At 32.6% G+C, this 15909-nt stretch overlaps 1 protein-coding gene across 2 annotated transcripts in view; it reads left to right on the forward strand.

Annotated features, from left to right (window-relative positions):
- LOC113403497 (uncharacterized) overlaps positions 1-15909 on the forward strand; it is a 127635-nt gene that overhangs the window by 50655 nt on the left and 61071 nt on the right. The window contains exons 1-2 of one of the 2 annotated variants that reach the window (XM_026644073.2): positions 2305-2394; positions 2810-3402. In XM_026644073.2, the coding sequence (XP_026499858.1) occupies positions 2835-3402 (568 nt within the window). In that variant the 5' untranslated portion in view covers positions 2305-2394; positions 2810-2834. Of the gene's footprint in view, positions 1-2304; positions 2395-2809; positions 3403-15909 lie in introns of those variants that run through there. The other variant, XM_026644072.2, reaches the window with a different exon arrangement.

Raw genomic sequence — 15909 nt, forward strand, 5'->3', positions numbered from 1 at the left:
TTGTCTTTGGTCCTGCAGAAAATGTACATGTTGCATTATTCTCTGTGTATGGTAAGAACAGGTATGGAACTTGAGGTGCAGTCACATGTTAAAGATAAATATGAGAATTTAAAAGATTAAATATAGATAAAATTTTAATTATAAATAGATACTTTTTCAATTTACGGCACGGAGACAGATAAAGTAATGAACCTCCTGTTGTTAAGTACATTTGCCCGCAGACACTGGAATTGAGAAATAAGAAATTAATACATCGACAATGAACTGCCAACCAGCTCTTTTTAATTACAAGACTTAATATTATGTATGTGTGTTTATAATATATGAAATTCACTCTTGTCCCGTCAAATACCTAAATGGGTGTGAAACTGCGAAGCGCAGCTTTTTATACACTTCTAACTTCTTCGAAACACGCGGCATTTTCAAGTGTTAATCGCAAGTGTTATACAAATTGATTTTGTAGTTTTTTTTGTTTTGTTTTTAGCAACAAAAGAAAACGTGTCCTCATTTATTAGAATCGATGTACACACACCTATACATACCGTAATACTGTTAAGTGGGCGACTAGATAGTTGGACGATTTTCGCCAGGACTTGCCTTGACACAACCCTACCCTACTCAAACTGCAGACAGACTTCTGATGCAACTGTAACAAAGACATAGTAGAAAAAAAATGGTGTTAGGTTCATATATAAAACTGTCCGTTTCCATGCCGTGATAACTTTTAATTGAAACAACACTCAGCTAAAGTGTAAGTGTTTTGTAAGATGTCCTAAATAAAAAAAATATTATGAATGCGAAATTGGTTATACATTCTTCGACCCACAATCCACTTAGAATACGATATATTCATATGGACGGATTATAAGCTATCAAAGACGATTATATCTTGGAATAGAACAATACACTTTATAAATGTTTTGTTATGTAATAGTATTGTACAAACTTATATTTTATTAAATAGAGCGCTATACCTTCGAGTTAACTTCGAGAGGCGCAAAAATATACTTATTTATAAAAAAAGAGGTTGTTAACTTCTTATATTTAACATGTTAGCATATTTGATAAAAATGATTTACCGTTTCCTAAAGGATGGCAATGCGATTGCAATCGCTTTGTATAATTTACTAAAGTATCAGATTTGGATTAGAGTAATAGGGACGGGAAAATGTTGGAAATAAGAATAGTTCGTTAAAATATTTTCAATTCTTGAAAATATTTTAACGAACTATACTTAACGTAATTTATTATAGGTTCAGTACATTCTGTATAAATTCTATCTATCGTTGAGAAAATCGTAACGTCTGTTATAAATTTCATTGTTACAGGCAATATTCAGTCTTATTTTGTTAATAATAAGGGTTATATGTTATATAATTATTTCTATTGTTTTAAAAGATTTAGATTAGATACGTTTAATTATTTTGTAATGGAAGAGCGGACCATCCGAACACAAGTACCAGTCCTTACTAGTAACTTACTAAGTTTTAGTTCCTAATCTGTTACAGATAAGTATTGTAAGTAACACAATAAACTTTTTTTTTAATTTTTTTTTAATACGTTTAATGATAATACGTCATTATTACAATAGTTTACATTGTTTATTTTTTTATACGAGTTCATTAAATATCGAGTTCATAAAATCACAGGGCACTCTCGCTGTGCCGCTGATACATACTTATTTCTTTTTCCAATTCACAAATGGCAAATGGACCACCTGATGGTAGATGGCCACCACCGACAATATCCATTGCCACTAAGAAATATTAACTATACCTTACATCACCAATGCGCCACCAACCTTTCGAACTAAGATGTTATATATACAGCTCACTTGACTTCAAATCTGAACAAATATGTACTGTATTGCTGTTTGGCAGTAGAATATGCTGTGATGATATGATGTTTTCCCAGACGTCATTCCACGATTTCTCCGTCATTAAAAAAAAAGTATACATAAGAAATAACATAACAAACTTTTTCCCGCGACTCCATTCGAGACAAATCAACTTTCCTCCTAAATCCTGTAATTTATGTCTCATGCTTATCCAGAGTACAAAATCATCGAATCTAATTAAGATACATTTATTTGGTGTATTAGGTAAGAAATAAATAAACTGAATTATTGTCGGATTTATAATTAGTCCAATGTCAGCTATACCAATGGACCAGGCCGACCAACAGGTGGTCCATTAACGGCCTTCCTACCGGGCATATAAAAAACTATAGATTTTCCTGTTACCATGGTTATATTTTTTACTTTAAGTTATTATGTAGTTTATTGACTCGCCGTAGTTGTAGATCCGATCTGTTTCTCAGTAAACATGAAGTAGTCGAACAAAAACGTCTAATTCCGTCGAGTCACTTTGATAATTATGAAATGTATTAATGAAGGTATCCAGAGAATTGTTTTACATTTAAATTGAGTACTTTGAATTAAAGTTTTATACTTTTTTTTGTTGTTATTTGTGGCCTGATTTATGTTCGTTTTTATTTTTGTCGGTATATAGTATTCATAAGAAATTTATATTCTATAAAGAAAAATAATGCTATATAATGTATCTACTTGATTGATTATATCAAAGCATATTTAGGTAATAATTAGATAAAAAAAAAACTATTTGTAATATTTTATTTACATACCATTGATGTTAAGTTATATTAATTAGATTTATTTTATAATCTTATAACAAGTTTTGTAAATCCTTTATAAAATATAAGAGTATTTTCATTAATATAAAAAAAATAATATATAATACCACTTAACCGAAATATCCTGCTTTATTAACTATTTAATTTCTTGTTCTAGATAGAGGCATCAATGGCCTGAGAGAATGTTCCGCACGGCGTCAGTAGAGGGCTCCGGGCCTAGGACGCCGCCCGCCTACGCTCCTCACCCGCCCTACGTTCCACCCCGTTTTTTCCCACCACGGCTGCGTCCACCGCCCCCTCAGTATTGCTTCGACGCAGCCCGCTTCGCCTGTGACGCCTCTAAACCGAGATACCTCGACGTTGAGAGAGAACGTCTCGTTACGAGATGGCTTGCAGAAGCGAACGAAGCGCTCGTCAGAAGGGATCGACCTCCAAGGTACAAACCGAGAAGTAGTGAACGGCGACCAGACTTCTTGGAACGGAGGCCGAACGCGGATTGGTCGGATAACTTCCTTCTAGGCAGGCGGAACGGTTCCGTCGAACCGGAGGATGATAGTAGTGATGTGATGACGCTCAAAGAGTTTGTGGATAAGTTTTCGTTGCCGCGTGTTGTGAAGTTCGAGGGAGAGGATAGGGCTGTGCTTCTTTATCGAGTGTTGGAGGCGCATAGAAGAGTGGAAGCTGTTCCGCTGTCAGGGAAGAAAGGGAAATTGGTGGGGAAACCGCTGTACATCCCGGATTCTTATGATGGTGAGTTCTTATTTTGACTGTCTTAGTTATTATTATTATTACTTATTATTACTTATTATTGACTAACTGTACAAAATTTATGACCTTCGATTCTATGAAATAAACGATTTTCTAATGTCTAATGGTTATCAAGAATTGATTTTCTCTAAATAATTGAAATTGACCCTTGAATAGCAAAACAAATTGCAAGATTATGCTTCATAAATAGACAATAATGAATTCAACGAAATGGATGATCTACGAAGCATCTGGAATGTATATGTCTTCATTCAACGTCGTCTAATCTCCTACGTTACATTTTTAAATAAGTCATATTTAACGCAAGAAGTCTCAAAGCACAGAATTTAATCATGTCAACAGTGAGACAACGATAAAGTCGACAGTTCTATGTATTATCATAGAAATAGAATGTCTTCGTGCAGTGTCTGATCTTCAGCCTACGTCATATTAGCACAGTCCCAAAGCAAACACTTGAGCCATTAATCTTATGCAACACATCATTCGTACCATAAATATTTGCCCATAGAGATAATTCAGGAGAAAGCGCGTCGATTAATATAAGCCAGTTAGGTAGTTGGGCAACCTTCATCATTCAGGGCCGAACAATCCCATTACGTTGTGTTGTACTAAATTAAATTATACAACGTCAAGTGTTCTTTGCTTGCGTATTTGTTTGCCTTCTTTCTATTATACCCTGTACGAGATAGCTTGATCTTTTTGACAGATGTAAATTTTTCTAATCGACATAACTTTGCAATGATATGAACATATTATTTTCTTAATTTAATGTTTTTTTTTTTTTTATTGTAAAAATATTTAAAAAAATACATTTAATACAAAAGTTCCTAAAGATTCAAGCGTTATCCAGTTATACATTATTGCTTCAAAGTAAAATTTAAATAGAAACACTGAAAATAATAGACGCTTGTACAATGTTACATCGGTCGGACGGTAGGGGCGCGAATAACAGACAGTAACTGCTACAAATATCGATTACAAAAATCCTTATTAAATATCATTGTTAAGTTATTGTTACGAACGGGGGTCTCTTTGGCTAGTGGTTGGGGTCTCTTTAGCTGGTATACCTCTTATTAGAAAAATAAGTAAAAAAAAAATTGAATTCTAATTTGAATTACGCATTCCATCGTTCCATCACTGTTATATATGTTATATTTTCTGTTTCTCATCACTAGCCCGTCTGTCAAAAAGATCAAGCTAACTTGAACAGGGTATAGACCCAGATCTGGGACATTGACACGTGTTACTTTACTCTGTTTTTAGAGTTTTCTTAACACGCCACAGACTGCTTACGATTAAATTTGGAGATCTCTTAAATAGTATATTTCAGTGTTTTGTTTGGATGCCTTTGGAAGAATATCCTGGTTTACTATTTATAAATATATATTAAAAACCTCTCCAAAAACGCTGCATCCTCTGGCATAGGTTTTATGTTTATTGGTTTAGTATTTTTTTGTGAGACATTACAAAAAAGAAGTTTTCCTCCTTTATTAATATGGAATATTAATAATAATATAGTGTATTAATAATGATCATGTCTATGATTTTAAATCTGTGTCGGACAAACTCCCGTAATTTCATCATCATTATGGCAGCACATTTAGAAAATTCTTAGCAAATAGTTTTTATATATAAGAAAAGTTTTTTTTTAAAACCGGCTTTAAGAGCATATAACGATAGTATAGCAACCATCATGGGTGAGGTGATTTTGCAAATCCGTCTATATATGACGGAGCTATGCCGCGCCTGCGTCAGGGCTGTCAGAAATTCTAGTGATATTATTATGTATATGCAGATAATTTGTGAGTAGTTTATATTTCAAAGTCGGTTAAGAATGAGATTATGAGGCGTTAGTTGCTTAGAATCGTTTTATCAGGAACAAATATAATACAGGCTGTCGAGAAAACGCTTAGCGACGTGTTTTAAACCAGTTCAAACTATCCTGACCTTAGAATAACATTGCTTAACCTATCGTTTCCGCACCAGACACTAGCCCACGATCCCTTGCGGGCGAAATTTTAATGTTTCCTTTACATAATCTTGGTGACAATAGAAACAGCCATTAAGGCATTACCTAACTACAATGCATAATCGTCTCTGGCCTAAATGCCTAAACGGTTGGAAACGTGGATACCTTTATAATGATAAACAATTTCATAACTTATTGTTTCGTACATACGGGTGAAATTTCCGAAAATCTTTACCGATATTACAGTGAACTTGTTTGTAATGTCTGAAAATGATACATGCAAATTTCGTCCTTATAATAACAGTTTGACAAGATTTAAGAATGGTTTTACACATAGACAAATCTGTACATGTTTATCGTAAATTAGTCTTTACGTATATATAAATAAATGCTCAAATTCTATGCAAATCGAGGTGCATTATTTGCATCATAATTACCATAAAGTTTTACTTCAATCAATTTTGATATTCAATAGTTAAGAATAGCGACTATTATGGTATGAAAGGTTTATTCATCTAAATTGCATGCATGCAATTTTCGTATTGAATACGCCATTATAAGAGTTATTATCCCATGAATGGGGTTGTTACCGTCGCGTTCACAATGGCATTGGATCGTCAAACTAAACGTTTCTAATTCTTAACCACAGATTTACGAAATATTTATAATTTGATGTTTTCTTACATTTCAATGTCAAAAATTTTGTATATTCATATCAAAACTAGTTATCGGCCGCGGCTTAGCTGTTGGTCGTCAAGTAATCTATGTCCTTCCATGGAATTCTAGCTAGCTTCATATCAAATTTCATAAAATTCAGTTCTGTTTTTTGGCCGTGAAAGATCAACAGACAAGCAGACAAACAGAGTTAATTTCGCATTTACAATATTAGTATGATTAACTGGTTAACTCAAAATATTTTTTAATTCTTAGTATAGTTGACTCTTGCTTTCTACTTTATTTTTTTTTCTATTTTAATAGCCATGTTGGTCTAGCTGTATGTCTGGAGGTCTTGAGTCGATATCACAGGTCTCTCGAAAAAGTTAGTTAGTATCTTTCCAAAATTCTCATTCCGTTTCTGAGAATTTCTGTCATCTACGCGTGTATAATTTATTAAGACATAATTATGATATTAATATTATCATTTTGATATATTAGTATGATTTCATATCTAGTATCTAAAATATAAATATAGGTTAATAGAAATAAACATTGTACAGATGTTGTTGCTATCAAGATTATATTCGGAGTTTTGGAAAATAATATCTCCAGTTATCAGTACTTGAAGATAAACTATTATAATTCTTGTTCCTATTTCAAATAATAACGCATTTTGCGTCTAATATTTATAGCCTTTATAAATATTAACCTCACTATTTCGTTGGTACAGTAGCTGTATAGTCCGCAGACCCCAGATAGAGATTCTGTATTCAAACGGTCGGGATGAACAAAATATTGTGTCACAGTAACGGCCCAGAGTCTCGTTTAATCAGAGTATGGTTACACGTAAAACAGCTGCTTCACCGTTTGAACTCTTTCCGTTCGAGTCGGATTTGAGGTTCCGTCGGATTATGAGGATGAAGGAAGGAAAATGTGATGAAGCTCACACTTATGCTGTATATTATTTCCTGCGCAGTAATCTGCCTTAATAATGGATGCCGTGGTCCAACGCAAGACGACATTATATATGTATATTCAAATAATATACCTAGTTGAGTATAATATGATAATATACGATATATTGTATTATAAAATAAATGCTTACCCGCATTGAAACTAGTGAATAACTGTAATAGTGTTTTTAATAGTAATAGTGTTCTTTTCACTGAGCCCGTTGGATTTTCATAGTAATACTAGCTGCCCATGTCTCCAACTCCTCCCACTAAATGTTGATCTTTCTAAAAATCTTCACTTAATAAGCGTCTAATCCACGAACGGAGTAATGCTTATTTAGTAATGCTTATGCCTTTGATAGTTTCCAAGTCAAACGGACCTATAGTTTCGGAGATATCGTGGTATGTCAGTCGGTGGTATTTCGCTTGATTTAATTACTTTCGTTCCTTTGGTTCTTATTAGTTAGGCCATAAAGAAGGCACTAGCTTACAAATGTTAGATTATATGAAGGATATTACGGGCTTTTATAGCATATCGTTCTAATCACAATTTGCTCGAACGTAACAACATATTATGCACAGGGGCGTCCGCCAACAGGTAAACTATTTATACGTAACTAGCTGCCCCTCCCGGCTTCGTCGTTTAGTCGAAAATATACAATAAAAAATCTGGCCACTAATAATATACTATAATATTAAGTATTACTATTTGGCGGTAGGTATATAATGAGTAGGTGGTATCTACCCAGTCGAGCTTTGGTTAAGCCTAACGTCAAGTATATTTTTTAAAATTATTAATTAGTATTTTTTGTAGAAGCAAAGGTGTAATCGTCTATTAATATAATAGTAGTTATTTTTATACAGTTGTTTGTAACCTTCCATAGACTATGCGAAATCTAACGCCTTTGTCATATAAAGTGAAGTCCCTTGACAGAAAAAATGTTACAATTTAATACATGATGTATTTTTTTTTTCAAACCGGAAATGAATAATATCAAAAATACATAGGTGTTTTAATACTATTCGGCTTACAGATTGAGCAGTACTAGCATAACTGACGCGTGGGAGTTTACTTACCTTCCGTTAGTATTTATTATCCAGAGTAATAGTTATATTAAATGAAAATTTATCTGAGTCAGAACTATTAGCTTATCTGTGGCAAGACATTTAAGACAATCCCAGTAACTCATAGCAAAATTATTCTAATTAGCAACATAACGTACCGTAAATCAACAGATTATTTCAACGATAATTCCCGTGCATACTTTTTTTTTTTAAGCAAATGCTATCATTTTAACAGCCAATATAAAAATGATTATACTTAATCAAAGAATTATTAACCTCAATTATATATAAATAATAATAAAAATTGTTACTGTACAAATCATGACCGCGTGGAATGTTGTCAAGAATGATATACATATAAAAGAATGACTTAATAAAAAAATTGTACAACTTATTCTAAATGATTTCGATTACTTGTATATGCTTGTATTAACATTTTGCTATGATATGTAATAAAATCAAAATCACCTCATAAATATGCCCCAATTATTTTTATTACCAAATCTCATGTAAGGTCAGTGCAATTAATATTGATGAACTTGTATCAATTATATCAAACTTAATAATATTATAACTCGAGGCTATTAATGTACTCGTACAGTATTTCCTGGTTTTTATGTCAAAGTTATTGCTATGTTCTCGGTTAGTGTAGAAGTGTGGTTAAAATTGTGGAAAAGAGTAGCTACTGAATTTCTAGCTAGTTCTTGGTAGAATCTATTACGAACATTTAATTCAATACTGTGAAATGACGATACAAAAGTGGTTTTATGAGCCCATTTCAATAGAGAATATTTTGATTTTGATTTCGAGGCGTTTTCTACACTGCTACCCCTGTGGTCCTACACATTCGCTTGGTCGAGTTGTTTTAGGTAATTGCTAAGTATCGACTAAGGTTTACTTCTATTAATATCTATTTATTATTAAAGGACGCTGTGGTGTTGCCGCGACCTAATAAACTATGATTTTTTGACATTTAAAATGTTGCTAGTGCAATATCGATTGGTGGTTTTATTAGAACATCCAAAATAACTAGTGTGAAAATTAAGAACATTTCACACTAGCGTTTTTTATTGTAACGCTTCGTTGCAGGTTCGAGCGTGTTTCACAATAGTAACCTAATTTTAACTAATAGCACATTATCCTCACGTATCGTTTTTTTTTTTTGTTCATGTAATAACAATTTACAATATGACGCTCAAACAGTTCAATTGATTCTAAAAAATAAATTAAAGTTCGGTTTAATTAAAAATATATATTTCATAGTCTATTATTTAAAGGGAAATACTTAGCAGTATTTTTTTGTATTTTAGGCATCTTAGCTTAAAGTAATGGCCCGATATGAACTTGTATTAAAAAAAAAAAATTAGCACATGTCAAGTGTACCAAATACCTACATTCGTAATATACTTCAATAATTATTTCACTTTGTATTCCAGAAAAGTCCATCTGAGGTGGATTGGTAAAAATATATATATATATTCGCCTATTTGCCATATTAATGTTTACGTAGTTTATCAAGTTTAAATTGGCTCACTGTCATGTGTGGTTAGAGATAAAAACTGTTCTCCAATAAGCCATTCAAATATCAATAGTATAGAGTAATAGGCATTAATTTTATGTCAATGCAACGTTTGTAAGGAGCGTCCTATTAAGTTCACCTTGTATGGCGAGGGTTGACTGACTTGGGAACCACTGTTTCGTCCATACATCTGAATGTACAATAAAAGATTAAACAATATTTCTTTCAAGTAATTTACTTATTGTATCAAATCGCAGATGACCAAAATAATATTGAAAGGTGTTTTAACAATCTGTAATCTATACTAATCTATAATAATATTATACACGTGAAAGTGTCTACTATCTCTGTCTATATGTGTGTCTTTCTGTCTGTCTGTTTTTCACGGTCAAACTACTGAACCGAATTTGATGCGTATGAAACAAGCTTGAACCCCAGAAGGGACATTAACTTTTTTACCTAACACCTGACGACACCTGACGAACCCCTAAACCGCAGTAAAACTCCGCACTACGTTTAAAATAAATGTCACAAAACAAAGATATTAGTGATAAATGCCATTTTGCTAAAGTCGTACTCATCTTCGTTGCCAGAGCTGTCATATTCTAGTAGTAACAGATACATGAAAGAAAGATCTTAAATTTTCCTCTGATATAATTTTTCCAATCGATATTTGGTCATATAAAAACATATTATATGTTTGCAAATGTAGTTTATTTCGTATTGTTAAAATCGTACAAAAAAAATATTATTCAAAATCAAGAATAATGTGCAAACGTTATCAGTTATCGTTGTGACCTTTAAGAAAGAAAATCGTTAAGAAAAAAGTAATTTGTGATAAAATGGCAATCACCTCATTTTGTATGATTTTATTATCTGTAAATATATTTAAAAGAAACTTTTATAATATGCAAATGACCATATAATAAATAATTAATTAATATTCAAAAACCATTTAGAGTAATAGGTATTTAATAGATACGACAAGTCCACTACAAGTATTATTGAATATGTCAAATTAAATAATAAGGAAGCAAGGTATCTACATATATATATTTGACAATAAAATACTTCGATCACTGTGTGAGTTGGCAGAATTTTGAGTGGACAAACTAGCCTCTTATGTTCTTCTGCCTGATCTCGAACACGGCTTTCAGTCTCAAGGGAGCCTACGCAGGATTGATTATAGTTTAGAAATGTGTCCGTAAACAAAAGTGCACTCTACCCGTAAGAGTTCAGTGTAGAATCAACGGATTTAAGTGCTTCACATGCTTTCTGAGGCGCGCACTTCCAACTTGCAGCCTCCACGCTGATTCTGAGAAGTTTACGGGACCTTCTGTTTCCAAATTATATTATCTAAGCCAATAATATTAGAATTCAAATATGTAATTTATATAAAATGCTTTAACACGTTTTATAAAATCTATCGACTTAGAACCGGGGCTCTAACCTTTGTTGACAATTAGTGTAAAATTAAATATGATAACTATGAACAAAAATTGTTCTTGTAATAAATTATTTAACAATTAATATAATAGACATTTGCAGATGAAGATTTCAAATTAAATGATCTGCAACATTAATATTACAAACAATTACGTATTTGTTTTTAATGTGCAATTTTTTCAAATTACGTACGTTTGTCCCGACTCAGAACATAAGTACCTTTATAGGAGTACTTGTGAAGAAAATGATGAGTGTTAAATGCTTGATAGGATTATCAAAGGGCTCCACTTAAAGGTTTCTTAATGCCTAAACACATCAAATGTATTAGGCTGATTAATCCATTTAGTGTTACGGAAACATTAGTCTTGCGTTGAAGCTTTTCAAATTACTTTTTAATTATACCTGTAATACTTTTTTCTATTGCTTCCTTTTTTTTCTTAAATAGACAAATACCTTCAGGCATTCATTCCACCTTTAAATAAAACAGTTTTTTTTGTGCATCAGAATTACGTATTTTAATAGGTTCTAAATGCTGGCATTATTCTAAAGGTTTTGTCATTTTGTACAGTCATTCTTTTATAATTAGCGTGCACCAGACTTATGACTATATTTCTATCTCCTGTCACCTGATGGTAAGTGGTTACCATCACTTATAGATTTATAGCAATAAAAGAAATAGCAAACATTCATCACGCCACCAATGCACCGCAGATTATGGGATTTACTTTAATTTTAGGGATATTATGTTACTTCTGTACTACGCTGACTCCCGAACCGGAACAGTAATTGACGAGAGTGTGGGGCCATTCCAGACACGAATAGTCTCACCACCAAGTATAATAAAATTCTTTATTATATTGGGATCGAAAGAACTACGTAAATATATAACACGACCTAAATTTAATATGAAAATACTATAAAAAAATTACAAAATGAACAAATATAGGAAACTATGTTATGTATGTAACACCACGAAACAAAGAAAAAAATCCTATAAAAATAAATATGAATACCGTGAGACCGCATTGTAAAATATCCACGCTAAAATATATTTCTATTCGCAACAAGTCCCTGACCTGAAAATGATTAAACTACGCGCCATAAATAGAAACACAAGTCCAGAAATCTTAGCCATTGAATAATAAATCAGTAGTGTACATAAAAACACATTGATTGTATCTAAACGGCCGGACTATGTAGTCACTTCCTAAGGCCTCCACGTATGGTCTACCGTAATGGGACAGTCCTCCCACGCGCTCTACCAAGGTTTAAAACCATTTTGTTCGCAACAAGCACTATGAAAATTTTGACTTTAAGTTTAATTTTATTTGTTTTAAAGAATTTTAGGAAGGCGGGTTATTAAATATTTTTTATTAATCTTATACTTATTGAGGTATTTTTAATTTTATTACGAACTGAAGGGCTGTTGTACGAATTGAACGGCTTTGCACGGTTGCAATTTATTAAAAAACAAAATTATATGATACACCTATAATTTATACTCTAAAAGCACTGAGGTATAATTAAATTTCTATAGGTGAAAATGTTTAACATAAAATCCTGTAGCTCGCAGATGACAAACATATTTCGACTTACTTAAGACACATCGTTATATTTTCCCAATTTACACAATATCCTTATAAATTGTAAACTATGTGTTATTCTGATTTATAAGTCATATTATTGTAAAGTTTCATCAAAATCCATTCAGTAGTCTTTGCGTGAAAGAATTACATTACATTTACATTAGCAGCCTGTAAATTTCCCACTGCTGGGCTAAGGCCTCCTCTCCCTTTGAGGAGCAGGTTTGGAGCATATTCCACCACGGTGCTCCAATGCGGGTTGGAATACACATGTGGCAGAATTCCGTTGAAATTAGACACATGCAGGTTTCCTCACGATGTTTTCCTTCACCGCCGAGCACGAGATGAATTATAAATACAAATTAAGCACATGAAAATTCAGTGGTGCCTGCCTGGGCTTGAACCCGAAATCATCGGTTAAGATGCACGCGTTCTAACCACTGGGCCATCTCGGCTCATCGGCAGTGAAAGAATAACAATTATAATATTAGTAGGATCTATTGTATTACACATTGTGATCTTTGGGTTTTTTTTATATGTTCGTTACCGTCTTTGCCATAAGGGCAAGGGGCACGTGCCCAGGGCCCCCTGAGGGAGCCCCGAAGATCCAACATTTTCACCCTCACGTTGACTAATATGTAACTTTTCAAAATTGTCATATTTGTAAGAAATAACTAACATATTGATCAAAATTTTAATGACGATAGTCGATCTTAAAAGTTGAAAGCTATAGACGTGCCATAAGATTGTACCACCAATCAGATTCCTGAGAATTTACGAAAATTACTGCACCGTTTATTTGAAACTAAACTTAATGCCTGGCTATAAGCAAATTATTTCTTCACGGTAGATGTATTTTTACAATAAAAAATAAATTGTTTTATTGTTATTTTGTTAAATATAGCATAACTTGAGATGGCTCTGTATATGTTGACTTATTTTCTACTAGTTTCCGGCCGCGACTTCCACGTGTGAAGGAGGGCGGCAGGTGTTAACTATCGTATGATTTTTCTCTACTTTTGACAGCGTATATGCTGAACCTTATGGTAATCAGTTGAGTAGTTAAGACGTCAAATAAACCATACGAGAGTGAGCTCTCGTAATTATAATATTAGTTTTGGTTTTGTAATTTGTTGTATAGAAGTAATTCCTATGCTAATTTTAAAAATCGTTGTTTTATTTTTATAATATAGCAATAACATAGTTGCGTTTTTTTTTTTAGGCATTTTTTGCACAACTGAGTCAGGTTGAAATATTCGATTGTCCGATCAAAACAAAAAATCTGAAATTTGCCTCGTCTGGACTTCTCAAAACTCGACTGTATAATTTAAAAGTTCTAGACTTTTGATCGGGACTCAAGTAAAAAATAATAGATTATTTCAATACAATTTTCCTTATCCTGTTTAACCTTAGTATTGCTGTCTCTTTTATTTACAAATACGCGAATGAGACGTCGATGTGATGCCGAAAAATTGATTTATGTTTAGTTAGATATCTCTAGACTGTCCTAAATACGTAGGTACCTATGTAATGCCATAGTACATGTAGATATCTATTTAATATATAGTTGTGTCAGGTTAATTATAAAACTGTTTTTAACTGATGAGGTTCGACTTAAGAGTGACTCAAATCATTGTGTGACTTTTTTTTAAATTATATTGTTACACTATAGTCTGCTCCAATCAAAGAAAGAATAAAGGTAAACAAACCTTAGAGCTACGCATGCCATGCGATTTACTTATAGCTCAGCTATTACGTGCACTAATAACAGTTCTTGAATTATCGTTATAAATAATTCAAATTCCACTGAACTACTTCTTACATTCACTTAAATTTTACTTCCAAACTTCAGATAACAGTTTCGTCGTTCAAAATTGCATTTTTTTCGCATATCCATAACGAATTTAAGCTCAACCAATGAAATCGCGTCAATTCATTGTCAAATCTTGTTTATTTGACTTTTGGACAAAAGAGAACTCTTGTGGTTGCAATAGACTATAGGTGACAATGTGTTGTCATAAAGTGGATACACCTTCGGATTTTGGGTGTTTTTAAATTAATGAACATTGCTGCATTGGATTACGCCACTTTGGGATTATATTAAATGTTGTTGAACATTAATATATTTTATATTGTAAGTCGAATATAATAATATCTCGAATATTTGAATCAAATGTATTAATATACGTATTGAGATAATAAGTTGAATTGTCGTCAAGTAAATACGAAATACGAATATGTTTGATTGAAATATTCGAGTTACAGAAATCTATGTTCAACAACAATTAATAAAATTCTAAAGTAGCGTTATCTAATGCAGCATATATATATATATATATATATATATATAAATTATAATTAATTTAAAATAAGAATCAATCAATAATCTTTCCTACAAGGATATACTTTTCAATGTTTTCGATGCGTGCATCTAAATTTTACGTTCATTATAGATAATGTCGCATAACTCATTTTCTGGCATAACGATCAAGTTGCGGTCTGTCGTTTGTACTAACAGAATAAATACTGATATCAAATGTCCTATTTATTGACGCACAATGCCGTAAGCCATCAATGCTTTGAAAATGATTCACATAAAACAATTTGCACGCAAACCTATACGCTGTAAACAAACGTGCGATGAATTGTTTACAATGGATTGTGTCAAACGACTCGATGATGTTTCCGTTCCGAAATGATTCGGAGTTGAATCAATATTTCTTTATTTATAAACTGGCTCATGTACGGCGTGCGTTGCAATTTTAAAATTTAAGAAAAATTTATAAACTTTGAGTCGAAGTGGCACTGTGGTTAGAACACGGGAATCTTAATCAAAGATCGTGGGTTCGAATCCGGACCAATGAGATTTAGTTTTGATTTTTGTATTTGATTTTTTTATGTAACAGGTAGGCGGGTATAAAAATATGCCACCGGAATGTAAATGGTCACCACCGCTTATACATTGACGCTGTAAGAATTTCATATTTATCGTTTTTACTGTAAAATTAAATAAATAAATACTTCCTATCCAAGAGGGGGAAACAGGAGACCCTCAGAACAAGGCAAACTAGTTTGGACTCCTGCCTTCTGCACAAAACTGTACATAATATTAAAGTCACATGAAAAATGTACACTTATGTCCGTGGGAGAGAATAAATAAAATTATTATTAATTATACAATTGTGTGACATCGTAAGATGACGTCACCCAGCTAAGTAAACTTGTAACGTCATCTATACAAACTAAGGTCAAAAAGAGCTCAGGGTCTAGAAACAATGTTTGGATACACGCTAATTA

This window comes from Vanessa tameamea, chromosome 25 (assembly GCF_037043105.1).
Source record: "Vanessa tameamea isolate UH-Manoa-2023 chromosome 25, ilVanTame1 primary haplotype, whole genome shotgun sequence".
NCBI classification, from domain to species: domain Eukaryota; kingdom Metazoa; phylum Arthropoda; class Insecta; order Lepidoptera; family Nymphalidae; genus Vanessa; species Vanessa tameamea.